This window comes from Balaenoptera musculus, chromosome 14, assembly GCF_009873245.2.
Source record: "Balaenoptera musculus isolate JJ_BM4_2016_0621 chromosome 14, mBalMus1.pri.v3, whole genome shotgun sequence".
Classification (NCBI taxonomy): domain Eukaryota; kingdom Metazoa; phylum Chordata; class Mammalia; order Artiodactyla; family Balaenopteridae; genus Balaenoptera; species Balaenoptera musculus.
Window position 1 is genome coordinate 32,674,503 of NC_045798.1, and position 18,433 is coordinate 32,692,935.

An 18,433-nucleotide genomic window follows, 5' to 3' on the forward strand; every position below is an offset into this window, starting at 1 on the left:
AGTAGTAGAATTATACCTGAAAAACAAAAGCCTTAGATTCTTTATGCTACCGTGTTAATTGCTTACTTTTAAAATGGGCCTGAGATGAAAGAAGGGCCATTCAAAGAAGCCAGGAAGTAAAGAAGCTGGAATGTTCCTGCTTTAGGGGGAAATGCTAGATTCATTACAAATGTGGGAAATTAGAGAATTCTTGCTTGGAAATTAAAGAAATCTTCCTTTGTGAGGCGATAAGCATTCTAAAATAGATCACTTTTTTTTTTTAACATCTTTATTGGAGTATAATTGCTTTACAATGGTGTGTTAGTTTCTGCTTTATAACAAAGTGAATCAGTTATACATATACATATGTTCCCATATCTCTTCCCTCTTGCATCTCCCTCCCTCCTGCCCTCACTATCCCACACCTCTAGGTGGTCACAAAGCACAGAGCTGATCTCCCTGTGCTATGTGGTTGCTTCCCACTAGCTATCTATTTTACGTTTGGTAGTGTATATATGTCCATGCCACTCTCTCTCTTTGTCACATCTTACCCTTTCCGCTCCCCGTATCCTCAAGTCCATTCTCTAGTAGGTCTGTGTCTTTATTCCCATCTTGCCACTAGGTTCTTCATGACCTTTTTTTTTTTTTTCCTTAGATTCCATATATATGTGTTAGCATACTGTATTTGTTTTTCTCTTTCTGACTTACTTCACTCTGTATGACAGACTCTAACTCCATCCACCTCACTACAAATAACTCCATTTCATTTCTTTTTATGGCTGAGTAATATTCCATTGTATATATGTGCCACATCTTCTTTATCCATTCATCCGATGATGGACACTTAGGTTGCTTCCATGTCCTAGCTATTGTAAATAGAGCTGCAATGAACATTTTGGTACATGACTCTTTTTGAATTATGGTTTTCTCAGGGTATATGCCCAGTAATGGTATTGCTGGGTCGTATGGTAGTTCTATAAAATAGATCACTTTAATATTGATGGTTTGGAAATGCAGTGTTCATTAAAATTTTAAATAGGATAACTTTTTAAAAGTATAACACAGGCGAGTTGTGCTGTGGTGATTTATTTATTTTACACTCCTTCAACCTTTTCTTTTTTCTTTATAAGATTATTTTAAAAGTCCTATAAGATAGCCAAACATCTCCAAAGTTCTTCTGTCTGCTGGTTCATCTTATAAGCATGAAAGTTACTGTGGGGAGCTGGACTTGCGGTGCTTTGGACTGACTTAAATCAATGGAACATTTTCTGATATGGAAATTTCTTTTTCTCTTATTTATCTGTTTTTAAGGATACATGGTGTATGTTGATCAAGCACTCAAAAATAACTTTTTATTTGGAAGCAATTTCCAACTTGCCAAAAAGTTGCAAGAAGAGTAAAAAGAACACCTGCATACCCTTCATCCAGCTTCTTCTAGTGTTAATCTTTGCCCCGTTTGTGATTAAACACTTTAAAAATGAATACGAGTGCCTTTAAAAAAAACCCATCAACCAGATTTTCTAGAATAACTGAATTCCACTTTATCTTTAGTGACTGTTTAGTTTTTACTGCACTGTTATGGAAATAACAGCCAGTTGATGTTGTGGGCAGGTACACTTCCTCTAGCCTAGGATATTTCCATGTCACCTACAGATTTAAATTCCCAAACCTTCTTATGTAGACGCAGAATGATTTGGAGACGGCGTTAATGACCATGAGAAGGGAGTGATAGGAAAGGGACCAAAGAAAGAAGTTTAAATTAATTAATTAATTAATTAATATGTAAGACACTGAGCACATGGCATCTCGTTGTGTATTGAAATCATATTTCAGTACAGAGGGTTGTCATCAAAAATATTTCATTCATCCGTAAAAGGAAGCAGTAGAGCGTATGACATGCAGCCTTAATATTGCCATTAAAAACAGAAGCCCCCTTTTGTGTTCAACAACCAGCAAAAAATTCTGTAACATGTGTCTCTGTAAAATTACAATTTTTGTGGTTTTATGGTTTTCTCTGTGTTTAACCACCAGAGTGCATGCTTGCGTATAAATTTATTTCAGGTGTCAGAGACAAAGGCGCCAAAATCAAAGAGCTGGCCACATCTGCAAATCAGAGCGCTATGAGCACGCTAAAGAACATCGTGGGATTGGGCCAGAAGCTGTTGAATACGTCCAGTGACCTGTCCAGGGTTAATGCCACGTTACGAGAAACAGACAAACTCCTCCGTGACTCCTCAGTGACCAGTAGGTCGTGGTCTCCCCTCCCATTAGGAAAGTCTGTGTCGAGCCGTTTGAGTTTGCCAAGGGCACAGTGGTGCCTTGTTCACAAACTGCAGTCCTAAAAAATAAAAATGCACCAACATCTGGATTTGCACTTATAAAAAGAGAAGGGCCTTGGGTGATGCCTTGTGCTGGTGCATTTTTCATATATTTACCAAAATGCCAAGGATTTGATTATTAGGATATTCTAGTTTATCCAGTGCATTAGTAATGACCAGTTCATTTCTCTTGTTTCCTCCCTCCTGCCAACTTTCTCGCCACCTCATATTTTAGCTTTGTTAGCTGGAAGAAAAGTCAAAGATGTGGAAACACAAGCGAACCTTTTATTTGATCGGCTGAAGCCTCTGAAGATGTTAGAAGAGAACCTGAGCAGAAACCTATCAGAAATCAAACTGCTGATCAGCCAGGCCCGGAAGCAAGCAGCGTCTGTGAGTGCCCAGCACCCCTGCAGCTGAGGCTTCTGGAACTGCAAGTCCCAGAGGCCTCCTGCGCAAAGGGCCTTCGGTCACGCTTCCTACTAACCAGCTCTCAGTAACCCCAGATTCCTCACAGCCTTGTCTCCAAGTATATTTAAAGCCTTGTCTTATATATATTTACCTAAGTCTATTTAAGTCTATTTAATTAGTCTCATTTTCTTTGAGTCCTGCTTTTTTTGGTGTGTTTCAGAATGTTGTTGGCAAAGAGATCTCTGTGTCCTTATGGACATTTATCATCGTGGCCTAGATTTATAGATCTGCACCAATTAGCTAGATGGTGCAGAACACATTAGGTCTGAGTGTCAGCATGACTCTAAGTCTCATTGGTTGCATATGGTGCAATTTCCATCGTTTTACCAACTTTGTGTTCATAATCCAGGTACTCTTCAGAATGTTCATACAGTGTGGGCCTCATCTCTATGATTCTGACAAAACAGCTTGAATTGCATGAATGCTGCACAAATCCAGGTCACTAACTGCATAAAACACACAATTTGAGAGACTGTTTCCTGGCCGTCCTCGGCACATGGCATTGGCCGTGCGCTCAAGGAGAGGCATTTCAGGGAAATAAGACTTGAGAGAATATCATTTGTCATGCTCCTGGGGACCTATAGACAATAGATGTGACCTCTGGTCTAAAGAGTATCTTCCTGAAGTTTCTAGCCAAGAAAAAGGAGCTCTGGATTCTTTGATCCCTGAGTGACTTCACTTTGGGAAAAGGGCTGTAGGTTTACAAGAGCTCTGGTTTCCATCTGTTTTAGTTCCAGTCACCAAATAAATGTAAACCCGTTGGATGGTTCCAAGTGCTCTGGTTAATATAAACTTATAATCTTGAAGGTTAATATAAGGATTATATGCAAGTAATTACTTATCAGAGAAATATGTAAGTGAAATAACTGCTCTATAAATATTTGCTGAATAAGTAGATCAACCCTCCATTTATTCCATAAATGATCATCAAATGTCCTGTGTCAGCTATAAGATTCCAAGGTGATTTGGATAAGCTCCTTGTCTTTAAGGAATTAAATCTCACATGATAGAGTTCCCAACATAAAATTTCCTTTTAAAACCTGACTGACTTTTCCATATTAAAATATTTTACCAAATAAAATAAGTTTCAGCATCATCTGATTTTCAGCTTATGAGACACGAAGCATTGTGCATTATCCAGAGAGGAAACCTACTAGCAGTGACGATCTGGAACAGAATAGCACTGTTCAACTCCAGGCGTGCTGCCACTATGGGGCCCTAAATGATTTTTAGGCACTTAGGGACACTTCCCTTTTCCTTCTACAGATCAAAGTTGCTGTGTCTGCAGACAGAGACTGTATCCGGGCCTACCAGCCTCAGATTTCTTCTACCAACTATAACAGCTTAACACTAAATGTGAAGACGAGCGAACCTGACAACCTTCTCTTCTACCTGGGGAGCAGCACCAGTGTGAGTATGACCTGCAGAAGCAACGCTGAGTCTCTAAGGGACAGAGTGTATTTTCTGAATTGGTTAAAAAAAAATAGGGCCTTTGTGAAATCACTAATTCTTCTACGAGAACTAACCTTTTGCTAAACTGGTAACATTAGATTAAAAATAATCAAACTACAGAACTGAATGCCTGCGAGGAGAAGAGCGGCATTTATGAAAATACCTCCCTCTGCCATCTTAACTGTGAGCTGTGGGACAGAGCTTTTCTTAATGTCTCCTGTGACCTCTGAAGCCACGGAGTTGTGCTTTGGGTCTGTCGACCTGGGCGGCTGTTACCAGGAGTGGAGGCGTGCACCACAAGGGGCATATCAGAATCGTCAAGCTTCCCCCCAGGCTCTTCCACCCAGCGAGATTCCCAGGGTTCCCAGAGGGCGCGTCCCCTGTGGAAGACTATTGATTCATTTGACTGTGTCCTTGGGAACAGGTCAGAGCCCTTGGGTATGTTAGGGCAGAAAATATTAGCAAGCACAAATGCCATCTGAAATGTCTTCTTAAGATACAAGGTGCAAAGCACAGGTCAGTCCGTGATGTAGGATTTCATGGCTCCTGTCTTGCTGTACATCTCACGTTCATGCATTGCCTTCTCAGACTGGGCAAACAAACAAGTGCAATGACTCCCTTCATGACCCCGGTAGAGGCTGGTAACCCCCAGCAAGTTTTCTTGGAGAACTTCATGGGAGGCTTCATGGAGGGCTACGCTGGGCAAGGGTGGTGGGCGGTGATGGCCAACGGTGGCCACTATCTCCAGTACCAATACTTCAGGTCATGCTCCAGCTCCAGGGAGGGGAGCATTTAAAGACAAAAGACGATCTTCTTTGTTTCCTACTTTAAAAAAATTTTTAAAAATAGAGAAAATGCTGTAAGGACTCATCTTTTAAAGTGTTTTGGTAGTCATGCACACAGTCTGGCATGTGAACTCATCCCAACTCATGCCCTGCACCCCAGGCTGATTTCCTGGCAGTGGAGATGCGGCGAGGGAAAGTGGCCTTCCTCTGGGATTTGGGCTCCGGGTCCACACGTTTGGAATTTCCAGACTTCCCGATTGATGACAGCAAATGGCACAGTATCTATGTAACCAGGTAGCAGAGAAAGTTCCCTCTGAGCATCTCACTTTTTTTTTTAACTGCATCTTATAAGTAATTACATGTTTGTAACATCATATAACAGTCTTTGAAATTTCTGGGAAGTCAGATTATAGTGAAAGAATACTTGGTTTAGATTAACTATAGAAATAATTTTTTTTCATTATTACAGAAGAAATAAAGTTTGTTAGCAAAACCAACAATCAAAAGAAGAAAAAAGTTAAAAGTTTATGTTGCCTTTAGAATGTTAGGTCCAAGTCTGAGGCAGCCAACCCAGTAAAATGTTTGCGCCCCAGCAGAGGGGAGTAAAGTGCAGCGTGGTGGAGATGCCACATGGCTGGCAGTGGTACAAGTAGGACAGAAGATGAGGGTACAAGTGGGGGATGCGTTTTCTCAAAATTCAGGCACGAAGCAAAATTCTTCCTTTTAAAGCCCCTCCCCAGAGGCAACTGCTGTTAAGCGGCTGTAGGTATAGCTTTCTTTTCACTTTTCTGTAATATCACAGTTGGTTGGTGATGGTGTGTTGTTGGAAATTTCTGATTTTTACTTTGTTATTTGAAAAAATGGGGTAATAATAAAGGCAGTAGACCGTTCCAAATATATTTAGTTCATTATCTGAAACTATTTTAAGCAAGGAGGTAACATGATGGAATTTATGTTTTAAGAAGAAATACTCCACAAGATTTTGGAGTGCAAACTAGGGGCGGGATGGGCAAGACTGGAAGCAGGGAGACCAGCTGGAGACATGGGCAGAAGCGGATGGAGGCGGTGTGTGAAACAGATGTGTGTGTATGTGGACCAACTTGCAATTCTGCAGGTGCTCTTTTTGCAACTCTGTGACCCTTAGGTTTGGAAACATTGGTTCGTTGAGTGTAAAGGAAATGAGTGCATCTCAGAAGCCACCACCAAAAACAAGTAAATCCCCTGGAACAGCTAATGTTCTGGATGTAAACAATTCAACACTAATGTTTGTTGGAGGGCTTGGAGGACAGATCAAGGTAACCTTCTGAACGTTCATCTGAACAGTGCTGATTGGCTGATTTTACCAATGTATAAAATAAATATTTTTAAATGTTTGAAAATATTCTAGGCAGATGAAGATTTTCCTGCTTCTATTATTTTGTTTAATGACAGTTCATCTGCAGAGTTGGGTTGGTTTTGTAAAGGATCATGCTTAATAGATAGCATAATGGAAAAGAAGCCGATGGTTCATTTTATTATTTGTTTTTTTTCCCCAATAATAAAAGAGGAAACTCAATATTCCACATGAATTTCTGTAAACTCCCTTTATCTCTATTCTGACTCTAGTGGTAGACTAATACTAATTAGCAGTTAGCAAAAGAGCCCATCGTATATATTTTATTACATCAGTTAACCTCTCACCCAATAAAGTTCAGTCACCTGGACTTGGTTCAGTGCTCTGAAATGAGAGTAAGGGTCCCAGTTCCCGGCAGGCCCTCACCACTGACCACATTCTCTGGGTCTCTTTCCTCATTAGTTAAAGGGCCTTCTCTCCAGGGACCCTAGTAACTGACATGACCTTTGAGATCTTGTCCTGCTGTCACTCATTCTAGGATTCCAATTCATAATTGGAAGGAAGTTCAGCGATCACAGACTGGTCGTTTTCCTGGATGTTGTTTTCTCAAAATTTGGATCTGTTAGATCTGAGCTCCCAAGGAGGAGTTTTGTGCACTTAGAGAATATATTTCTTTTCACCAAATATACTTGGATTATGTTTGTTTGTTTGTTTACATTAGAAGTCTCCTGCTGTGAAGGTTACTCATTTTAAAGGCTGCATGGGAGAGGCCTTCTTGAATGGACAGTCGATTGGCCTATGGAACTATATTGAAAGGGAGGGGAAGTGCCATGGCTGCTTTGGAAGGTAACGTGCCCCATGAGTAACACGTAAGATGCTGATATGCACGGTGACACTGTCCCGGGAGAAGGTTAGAGTTGCAGCATTTCCCAAACTCATTTGACCCTGAACTCTTTTTAAAAAGAGCTGCTTACGTTCCATAGAACATACTTTGCAAGTGCTGAAGTAGACACAAATAGGTGCTTTATGCCTACATTTGTAAATGGATTAAACTGTCTTCAGTTTAGATAAGGGCCCCTACCTACTAGCCAAAAACTTTAGCTCAGTGAGTTAATAAACTACTTCTAGCAATGGAATCCATTTGAGCGGTCCAGTAATTAGAATTCATTGCGCTTTTTACCTTTGTGTGTAATTTTCCATTATTAAATCATTAGCATGGTCCATTGATGTCCTTTAGATTTAAAAAATTTTTTTCTTAATATAATCATTTACCTTTAACTTTGATTTATATTACCAAGTAAGCTAACCGATTTTTTTTTATTCCTCTTTGAATATACTTACACTTCTTTAACATGGTGTCAGCGTATGTTTATAATTATGAACAATCTCTCAGATCCTTCAAGGATAGTATAAAATAAACCATTGATTCTAACAGTTCACATCTAAATATGGGAAAAAAACTTTCATTTAGTCAGCAGGCCTTTATTCTTGTGTTAGTTTTGAGAGGCTGTTGCAATAGAGCATTGGCTGCACGGCTGACCTTGACCGGACAGTCATCTGTTTCTGGGCCCTCTGCTCCATACTGGTGATAGCAACATCAGTCACCCAAGCTTATCTCCTCCATTGTCTCATGGTCTACGGAAAATTACCTAAAATACTTTTTTGTGGTAACATAAAAAAGAGCTCCGCGCTGTAGGGGCAATAGTAGGTAGAGCATCCTGGGGTTGGGGCCCGAGTGATGCCTCCTCACTCACGTGACAGCTGCACGGAGTCTGACGGGTCCCCATCTCTTCAGTGACAGCTTGGATCAGAGCAGTCTAGTCATTCTTCCAGGGTCACGGGGCTGAGAGCTGGGAGGGAGGGCATCTGCCCAGTCCTGCTGACCGCAGGGCTCCCCCCGGCCCCCCATAAATGCTGGGCACTGGAGGAGAGCCAGCCATGAAGTGCTGTGGCAGACCCTTTGTCATTTGTCCCGGCCTCTTACCCAGGCAGGGGCCTGGAGCTGCCTTCCTGAGGCCCAGCTGGGGAAAGGCACACGGTCCTCATGGTTATAGAACGGAAGTCTGACCCACAGGGGATGAGCCCCAGAAATGTGCCGCTGACCCGAGGGATGTGAGCCTTCTCAGGAGAATCGCATTCAGTCGTCGTTTCCTTTGCATTCATCCCTCTTGGTGGCCACCTGACTTGGGCAGACCCTGCTGAAGGAGAGAAGCCAGAAGCAAAGACTCAACCTTCCTGAGAACAGAGAACTCCTGAGCTCTGGGGAGGGAGAGGGCAGACGGATTTCTGGAATTTCGTTTGAAACCTGGCTTTGCATTTTCTTGTGTGTGTTCTTGGGCAAGAACTTAATCTTTGAGGCTCAGCTTTTAATAGGCAAAATGGGACCCCACTAGGACCTCTGAACACAGTGCAATACTCAGAGCTAAACCAGAGTGAATATTTGCTATGTACCAGGCACCGTTTAAAGAACTTTACGTGTATTAAATCATGTATAGCCCTTCCAGAGAGGTTCTAGTATTACCCCTAATTTACAAATGAAGGAAATGAGACACAGAGGGGTTAGGTAACTTTTCTGAGGTCACACAGCTAGTAAGTTGGGGAGCTGGGATTTGAACCCTAGCAATCTGGTTCTAGAGTGTGTGTCCTTAGCTACATGAAACCGGTTGCCAAAAGATAAAGCAATGGGACATGCTTCTAGGAGGCCAAAGTTTTAAGGATTAAATAATTGAGAATTAGGCCACAGTTTGTTTATGCAGAGTGCATTTCCTTAAAGATATACTTCCTTATAAGAGATCTCGAGACAGAAATTTTTAGAAAAAGCAGGACTGTAGAAAGCTATAAATTTGAAACCTCAGGTTTTACAAAGCACTGCTCCATTTTGTTTTGTTAATGGAAACAGTTTCACTGTTGGGTTATTCTGTTCCTGCTTGGAGATGTGACACAGAGTGGTTATTACACCTTCAACTGGGAGAAGTGCAAATTCATACCCCAGAACACCCTAATCTAATTCACTCTCGAGCCCTATGACATTCCAGAAAAGTACTTTTTGAACATAATAATGATATGTTCTAAGTACTTTGTACCTGAAGAGTGAATCAAGTCAGCTTTTTGAGACGTGGGGAAAACTGGAAAACACTTATCTAAGAAGTGCTGGGGTCCATGGTATATAACTGCTGTAAGCTCATCCTGCAGATTTTTGAGATTCTTTTTTGTCAATGATATTTTTATAAACTGATCCTTCTGGCACATTGGTACATACTTGTTTTCCATCATTAGTCCAGTTTAGTTGAATTAGTTAAAAATGAGCATAAGGTGATACATGCCAATATAAAATTTATTCTGAAAGTGCTGGAATTAAGAAAGGACATTAAAGGAAACTAGACATTAAGGGACATCAAAGTCACATTAAAGGGAATTAGAACAAATGAAAATCTAGTCACTAAGTAGAACTATTTATAGCAGTAATCCATCCTTTGAGGGAATTTCTTTTTACTACAGTGAACACTGCCCACGTTAACTTTCATTTCCTTACAAGGCAACTAGGTGCTTGTCTCGCATAATTTCATGGGGAGCATATTTTAAGATATTATGACTTATACTTGTTATCAAATTATGGAAATAAATGCTCTATCACAACTTTTGTGAGGAAGAACTCAGTAACATGTGTTCTCTTTAACTACCTTCCTAAGAACAGATTGTATTTCACCTTCTCTCCTTGCAGCCCCCAAAATGAAGATGCTTCCTTCCATTTTGATGGGAGTGGGTATTCTGTCATGGAGAAGATGCTCCGGGCTACTGTGACGCAGATAATTATGCTTTTTAGTACCTTTTCACCTAATGGGCTGCTTCTCTACCTGGCTTCAAATGGCACCGTAAGAGTCTGTGGGGCCCTGCACCCTACTGTGTATATACAGTTGGATTGCTATGAGGATATTTATGTTTAATGATTGTTTTCTGAGCACATGCTAGTATAATATGTACATATGTATGCCATACTAGCCCCCCATTTTAAATGATTTATCAGTACAAAATCATTGAAGAAAGTTTGGAAAATATAGAAGCATATCAAGTAGAAAATAGCTTTCTATCATTATAAATATCAGTTAAACATTTATTATTAAATTTTGAGCTTGAATAAGACGTCTTGTTTTACTCACTCTGACCACCTTATTTGAATTGCATCACAGGAAGTTCATGTTCTTATTTTTATCTTACGTGCTGCTGATTTTTCTCAATCTTCTAGTTTTATTTTTAGGATTGGCCCAGTTGTCAACCTAAATGAAAAAAATAGATTCCACTTCTCTTCCTGCATTGTAGATTTTGATGACCATGAGTTTATCTGACACATGTCTGTATATTATTCTAGAAAGCCTTTGTGGACACTTTTAATTTTGGACTGTTGGGCCAGATCCTGTTTTCTCAGTTTGACTGTAGGAGGTTTCCGCCATCCCTGACTTGGAGAGAAAGGAAATCTTGTGATAATAATGTAGACTTGGGTAACTCTTTTCTTTTTTACAGAAAGACTTCTTATCCATCGACCTGGTCGATGGCAGAGTTAGAGTTACAGTTGACCTGGGTTCTGGGCCTCTTGCTCTCATTACCGACAGACGCTATAATAATGGAACCTGGTACAAAATTGCCTTCCAGCGAAACAGAAAGCAAGGTAAATGCACAGGTAGATGGACGGAATGTCGGTCACCCTCATTGGAATAGAAATCTTTCCAAAGTCAGCAGTCTTTTTTTACTTTAGCTTTCTAGGTATTCTTAAATGATATTCTAATCAAAAGCCATTGTTTTGTTTGGAATACTAAGCACCAGGATTCACATTTTGCTGGAGGAATATTCTAATTCTCTTTGTCTATGGTTTCCAAATGCATTATTTAACGTTAAATGCTGAATTGGAATCAAGGATCAAATTGATTCTATTTTCTTTCACACACATACTGCTACCATTTAGCATGTATATTCTGGATTTATTGACTTCTGTAAAGAGGGTTTTCATTTGTCCTTTAACAGTCAAGAACATCCCCTGGTCAAATTTGCAGAATGTAAAAGAATATGCCTTTGTAAATGAACTTTGTTAGACGTCTGTGTTTACTTTATTGTAGAAAATGACTCATTTTCTTGTCTATTCCTCTTGATCTTCTCTAGGACTCCTAGCAGTTATTGATGCCTATAACACCAGCTACAAAGAAACCAAGCAAGGGGAAACTCCAGGAGCATCTTCTGACCTCAATCGTCTAGATAAGGATCCAATTTATGTGGGTGGATTACCTAGGTCAAGAGTTGTAAGGTATGATACCACATTGCAGAATTTTCATGTCCCTAATTACCAACTGCCTTAGTTTCCGTAACAAAGTTCCACAGACTGGGCAGCTTAAACAACAGAAATGTGTTCTCTCACAGTTCTGGAGGCTACAGTTCCAAAATCCGGTGTCAGCAGGGCCGCTTCCTTCTGAGGATTGTGAGAAAAAATCTGTTCCATGCTTGTCTCTGAGCTTCTAGTAGCTTCAGGCATTCCTCAGCTTGTAGGTGGCATTCTTTATCTGTGTGGACACACTGTCTTCCCTCTGTGTGTGTCTCTCAGTGTCCAAATTTCCCCTTTTTATAAAGATACCAGTCATACTGGATTAGGACCTACCCTACTGACCTCACCTTAACTTGATTACAACTGTAAAGACCCTATTTTCAAATAAGGTCACATTCACAGGTACTGGGGGTTAGGACTTCAAAATCTTTTGGTTGGGGTGGGGAAACACAATTTAACCCATAATGTTCTGTTTTGATTAGTATGCCATATAATTGGGAAGTAAAGAAAGCCTTCTGCAATAGAATTTATGATTTTCTATTTATTGCCTATAAAACATCTAAAAATTGTTACTGTGCAGTATTTGGAGACCCACTTCCCATCACACGTCACTCTCCTGTCCAGACATTCTAGAGTAGTAGAATCTTTTTGGTGACAAAAAAAAAAAAGAATCATGCTTTCTGCAGACTTATCTGGATTCCCCTTTTGGTGATTAGAATGAATAATGTATGTGAAAGTTTAAAGACCAGCATCAGCAAGTTGGATGAAAGATAGCAGAGGAGAGATGCACTGATTCTTGTTCTTGTTTAGCTTTGTGACTTTAATAATTTCATAAACTTTCTGTAGTTCACCGTCCTCAATTTTGTAATTTTGGACTGGGGACAAAGTAAGCTCTAAGTTTCTTTCACACCACTATAAAAAAGGCATGTACGGCCAGCAATCAAGGCAGCCTAGCTTCCAGGGAGTGGAATCACCAAATGTCCAAACCGAGTCACTCAGCCCAGTGGTTTTCAAATGTATATTTGTAGCAGTACCTCATCTTCAAGCCAGGTTCTTATACAGAAGTGCAGCCACTCCAGTTGCTATGGGTTGAGCAGCCCAGAATCCACTTCGTGACACACCCCCTTCTCTGCCAGAAATGTGTGAAAGTTCCAAGGAACATAGTTTACAACCACAGTCACCCGCCTGCAGGGTCTTGGAAATAAATGTCCCCTAAACTTCAGGGGAGTTGGTCGCTTGTCCCAGGTCTTACCCCTCTGCCAAGGCAGAGCCAGGACGGGAAGCCTCTCTCCTAATCCCTGATTACAGATGTCATTCCTAACATAGTGGCATTGGGATGTTTCTGTGGTTACAAGCTGTGTTGTAATTCATTTGTTCTTTACCTAAATGGTACACAGTGTAGACCCTGGAGAAAAGGACAGAGTCCCTTTTCTAGGAAGACATCTCAAATCACAGACTTTCATGATAGAAGGGTCTTGGGTATCATCGGGGCCAGTCTCATTTACAATGGGAGAAACTGAGATTCAGAAAGGTTGAAATTTGCCCTAAATCATGTGGTTTCTTAATGGCCGACAGCTCATTGCACAGCACAGAGAAAAAGTGAGACATGACATGTAGCAAGAAGCCATGGTCCTGCACAGTTCTCCTGTCACTAGCTGATGCTTCAGGGTGTAACTGGGAGATGTTCAGTAGTCTCCGTCATTTGGAAATGTTAGCCTGAGTACATTAAAGCTCACCCCACCCAGCAGAGTGACAATTTCTGTTCATAAAAATATGGTATTGGCTTAGTATCAAAGAAATAAGGGTTTTGGATAATCCCAGACTTCACCAAATGCAGTCATTTCCTTCAGGAGGAAGTTCATGAATATGTGGTATCGCCAAGAGCCGATGCCGTCTCTAACCAAGAGATCCTGGGAAATCACATTGCCCACACTTGCCCCCGTGGGAGGTGAATGTTTGCTCTACACGGGGACTGGATTGAAATCTAAGTGCTATAATTTCCTTATGGCAGTGCACTGTCTCTCTTACAATTAGCCTCTGTTTTAGTGAGTATATCTAAATGGTAATGACTATAATAGTTTCCCTTAAAATATTAAGCATGTTTTTATCTAGGTAGCCATCTAGGTAATCAGCCTCACTAAATTCAATCCCTTTCTTTAGTCCTAAGGAGAGTCCATGTTTGACCTGAATTCTCACCATCAATAGTCTTGTTAGAGGGAGACCTAGACATTTATGAGAATGACACGTGGAAAGAGATCTTTCTTATTTGTAGGTCCATTTTTATTTCTTGTTTCAAAACTGGAGTTATAAAATCCAATTTTGTTGCTGTTGTTCTCTTGCCCTTCCCTACAGGAAAGGTGTCACCAGCAAAAGCTACGTGGGCTGTATCAAAAACCTGGAAATATCTAGATCGACCTTTGATTTACTCAGAAATTCCTACGGAGTGAGAAAAGGCTGTATACTGGAGGTGGGAAGCGTTTTATTAATATTGGGATGAGTTTCTATAAATGCCCACTGATTTACTAACATAATAAGGCAACAGGATCTAAACCAGGGGTTTGAACAGAAGAGAGGTGGTGGGGAAAACGGCAGCAGCCTCCAGGGTGGGAGGTTCAGCATGCGGGTGGGCCTCACGGTGCTTTCTCCTCTCCTTTGTGACCAGCCTGTCCGAAGCGTTAGCTTCTTGAGAGGCGGCTACGTTGAATTGCCACCCAGGTCCTTGCCACCAGATTCGGAATTGTTGGCAACATTTGCCACCAGGAACAGCAGCGGCATCATCCTGGCTGCCCTGGGCCAGCATGGGGAGAAGCAAGGTCACCGGCAGGCCCACGGGGTGAGTGGCTCAAAGGCTCTCAAGCCAGGAGCTCAGGAAGGAAATGACTTCAGGAAGCACTGGATGGAAGATGACTTAGTCATGACATGTATTCTACAGCATGTGTGCCTGGTTGTTAATGGGTGTGCATTTTTAATAAGTAAAACTGATTACTGCTGTCTTTCCCTTACAAATCAGCGGTCTCTTGGTGTTGCGTAATCCATCTTCCTTGTCTAGCTGTTGAGAAGAAGGATCCTTGCTGTCTACCTAGGATTCTGATAGGATAGGTGATATTTACCTTTCCTCTGCTCACACTTTGTATATTATGTAATTTGAAGAGATTCACAGAATGCTAATGTATTGTATTAATGAAGTACAAGCCATGCAGCTACAATTCAGAGTACTGTTCTCTACTGTGCAAGGTATTTTACAGACATGGCTGTACAATTATTACAGCCACACTTCAGGGTGAATGCTGCTTCCTATATTTTGCTGAGGGAGAAATGGATTCAGAGAGCCTGGCTAACATGCACAAGATCACACAGCCGCTATTTCAGAGCCTGACCTGGAACACCAGTCTGTAGACCCCAGATACCTCACAAGACACTGAGTGAAGGTCTGACAAGGACAGATTGGTTTATGGGCTCCACCAATCTTTTTTTCTTTTTTTAAGTTGAGATGAAATTTACATAAAATAAAAGTAAACATTTTTAGGTGAAATAGTCAGTGGCACTTAGTGCTTTCATAATGCTGTGAGGCCACTTTCTCTATCTAGTTCCAAAACATCTTCATCACCCCAAAGAGAAGCCTATGCCTGTTAAGCAGTCACCCCCCATTCCCTCCTCCCCCAACCCTGGCAACCACCAATCTTCTTTCTGTATCTATGAATGAATTTACCTATTCTGTATATTTCATATATGTGGACTCATATGAGTGATATTTTGTCTTTCACTTAGCATGTTTTCCAGGTCCATCCACATTGTAGCAGGTATCAGCACATCCTTCTTTTTCATGGCTGAATGTTATCCCATTGTATACGTAGCATAATTTATTAGTTCATTGATGGACGTTTGGGGTTGTTTCTACATTTTGACTATTGTGAATGATGCTGCTACGAACATCTGCATACAAGTATTTGTTAGAGTACCTGTTTTCAATTCTTTTGGGTATATACCTATGGGTGGAATTGCTGGGTCATATGGGAATTCTATGTTTAACTTCTTGAGGAACTATCAAACTGTTTTTCTCCACCAATCTTAATAGGACCTCTTGTAAATCAAAATTTGCTACTAAGTCAGCAAAAAGGAACGGTGTCATCCAGTGCTGGCAAGACCTTGTGAAACACTCCCATTCCAGTTCTGCTGGTGGACCTCTCTCAATGTGGCAAAAGAGTATTAAGAGCTTTAAACATTTTCAAACCTTCAACTCTTTAATCCCACCTTTAGAAATCTTAGAAAAATTTAAAAAAAAAAAAAAAAAAAAAAACCAGTTAAATGTTCATTATGTATGGTAATAAAAAATTAGAAACTACCTAAATTTTTAAAAAAGGAATAGATCCCACAGTGAGATTTCACCTCACACCTCTGAGAATGGCAACCATCAAAAAAGATAAGAGATAACAAGTGCTGGTGAGGATGAGGGAACCCTTGTGCACTGCTAGTGGGAATGTATAATATATTGGTACAGCCACTATGGAAAACAGTATGGGGCTTTCTCAAAAAATTAAAAATTAAAAATATGATCCAGCAATTCCACTTCTGGGTATGTATTTGAAGGAAATGAGATCCAGCAATTCCACTTCTGGGTATATATTTGAAGGAAATGAGATCCAGCAATTCCATTTCTGGGTATATATTTGAAGGAAATGAAATCACTATCTTGAAGAGATATCTATACCCTCTTGTTCATTGCAACATTATTTACTGTAGTCAAGACACGGAAACAAACTGAGTGTCTATCAGTAGAAGAATGGATAAAGATGTGGTGTGTGTATAGTATACATATATATCAATATCTATTTATTTATTTATTTATACAGTGGAATATTATTCAGCCATAAAATAGGAGGAAATCCTACCATTTAAAACAACATGCATGAACCTTGAGGGCATTATGTTAAATGAAATAGGTCAAACAGAGAAAGACAAATACTGTATGATCTCATTTATATGTGGAATCTTAACAAAACAAACTCATAGAGACAGAACAGATTGGTGGTTACCAGAGGTAGGGGCAGGAGAGAAGGGGGTGAAGGAGCTCAAAGGTACAAACTTCCAGTTGTAAGATAAGTTTTGGGGATGTGATGTACAGCATGGTGACTGTAGTCACAATATCATATTGCATATTTGAAAGTTGCTAAGAGAGTAGATCTTAAAAGTTCTCACCACAAGAAAAAATTTTGTAACTATATGAGGTGATCATTTTACAGTATATTCAAATATCCAATGGTTGTGTTATATACAAGACTAACACAATGGTATCTCAGTAAAACGGAAAAGGGAGAAACAGATCAATGACTTACAATGTAACTATTTGTTAGTACATAATGTAGCAATAAATAATAAGTATGAAGACTGTAGAAATGTAAATCTTTGATATGGTTAGTGATAATAGCATAATGCAGAATGTAAATTATGTCAGCAGAGGTTAGAAAGCAATATACAAAGTATAAAATAGTTGTGTTAGATGGTGATATTCTTAAGGAACTGCTTCCTTGGTGCCAATACTCCCACATTACCTTCATAAGATGATAATTCTTTAAATCCTATAGTAATGTCTTTTCTATGGGAATTCTCTGTGTGACCTTCCCAGCCCTTCTTTTCCATCATGCTAATCGAAGGCCACATTGAAGTGCATGTTAATCCTGGGGATGGAACCAGCCTGAGAAGAGCTCTCCTGCATGCTCCCACGGGCACATATGGCGACGGTCAAGAGCATTCCATCTCCTTGATAAGGAGCGGGAGGTATTTGCGTCACCTTTCGAAGGTTCCCCAGTAGGAAGCCTGTATGCAGTGAAATGATTGGGAAAATTAGTATGATGTCATTCAGAGTCTTTATAATTCCAAAATAATTCTAGAAGCTTGATAGAATACCTCTTTGGAAAACAATTTCATCTGCTTTGTAATAAGATATTTGCAGAATTTTCATAATTAAACAATCTTAAACCTGCCCTTTTCTGGGGCCTGGCATAAATTATCTTTACACTGGAATAATTCTGTGTCAAATAGTGTTACAGTATTAGTAAATTCTAATAGTGAATGGTAAAATAGCAAATAGTGACATAGTAAATAGTAAAATGTAAACAGTGAAATAGCAAACAGTGTCACATCAACATTTCTATATAATTTCTCTCCAAAACTGTAGACCAAAAGTTTTAAAAAAACACTGCACATTTTGTCACAGGTAAAGAAGTAAAAGATACTCTCCAAAAAGCAATTGAACTGAATAACATTTAATCACATTCCATTCATTTCTGGAGAACATTTAGCTGCAAGTTTTAATATTCAAGATTCACTTTTTTATTCACACACATGTTCAATGTCATGTTAAAATGTATCTTCAAGGAACTTTTATTATTCAGTAAGAACTTGCTGGAATTAGATATTAAAATGGACAGTTATGTTTCATTATATTTTAAAACCTTTATTTTCTCCTTTAACCTTTTAGAATTATCACTGTCCAACTAGATGAGACAGCTCCTGTGGAAATGAAGCTGGGCCCATCAGCAGAAAGCAGGACAATAAGTGTGTCCAACCTGTATATAGGTGGTGTTCCAGAGGGCAAGGGGACACCCATGCTCAAGATGAGAAGCTCATTCCATGGCTGTATCCAAAACCTGATCTTTAACATGGAGTAAGTGTGACTGTGCTCTCCGCGTGATTTTGCACTTCCTGATCTTTTAATGCCCAGTACTGTCACTAATCTACAACCTAATTTTGCTGTTTGAGATGGCCCCAAATTCTACAAGTTCCCAAATGA

At 40.0% G+C, this 18,433-nt stretch overlaps 1 protein-coding gene across 1 annotated transcript in view; it reads left to right on the forward strand.

Annotated features, from left to right (window-relative positions):
* Positions 1 to 18,433, forward strand: part of LAMA1 (laminin subunit alpha 1) — a 149,815-nt gene that overhangs the window by 111,090 nt on the left and 20,292 nt on the right. The window contains exons 43-55 of the mRNA XM_036874290.1: positions 2,041 to 2,223; positions 2,533 to 2,687; positions 4,032 to 4,175; positions 5,163 to 5,296; positions 6,147 to 6,297; positions 7,057 to 7,181; positions 10,057 to 10,207; positions 10,854 to 10,998; positions 11,487 to 11,628; positions 13,996 to 14,110; positions 14,306 to 14,476; positions 17,267 to 17,418; positions 18,122 to 18,307. Of these exons, the coding sequence (XP_036730185.1) occupies positions 2,041 to 2,223; positions 2,533 to 2,687; positions 4,032 to 4,175; positions 5,163 to 5,296; positions 6,147 to 6,297; positions 7,057 to 7,181; positions 10,057 to 10,207; positions 10,854 to 10,998; positions 11,487 to 11,628; positions 13,996 to 14,110; positions 14,306 to 14,476; positions 17,267 to 17,418; positions 18,122 to 18,307 (1,954 nt within the window). The remainder of the gene's footprint in view (positions 1 to 2,040; positions 2,224 to 2,532; positions 2,688 to 4,031; positions 4,176 to 5,162; positions 5,297 to 6,146; positions 6,298 to 7,056; positions 7,182 to 10,056; positions 10,208 to 10,853; positions 10,999 to 11,486; positions 11,629 to 13,995; positions 14,111 to 14,305; positions 14,477 to 17,266; positions 17,419 to 18,121; positions 18,308 to 18,433) is intronic.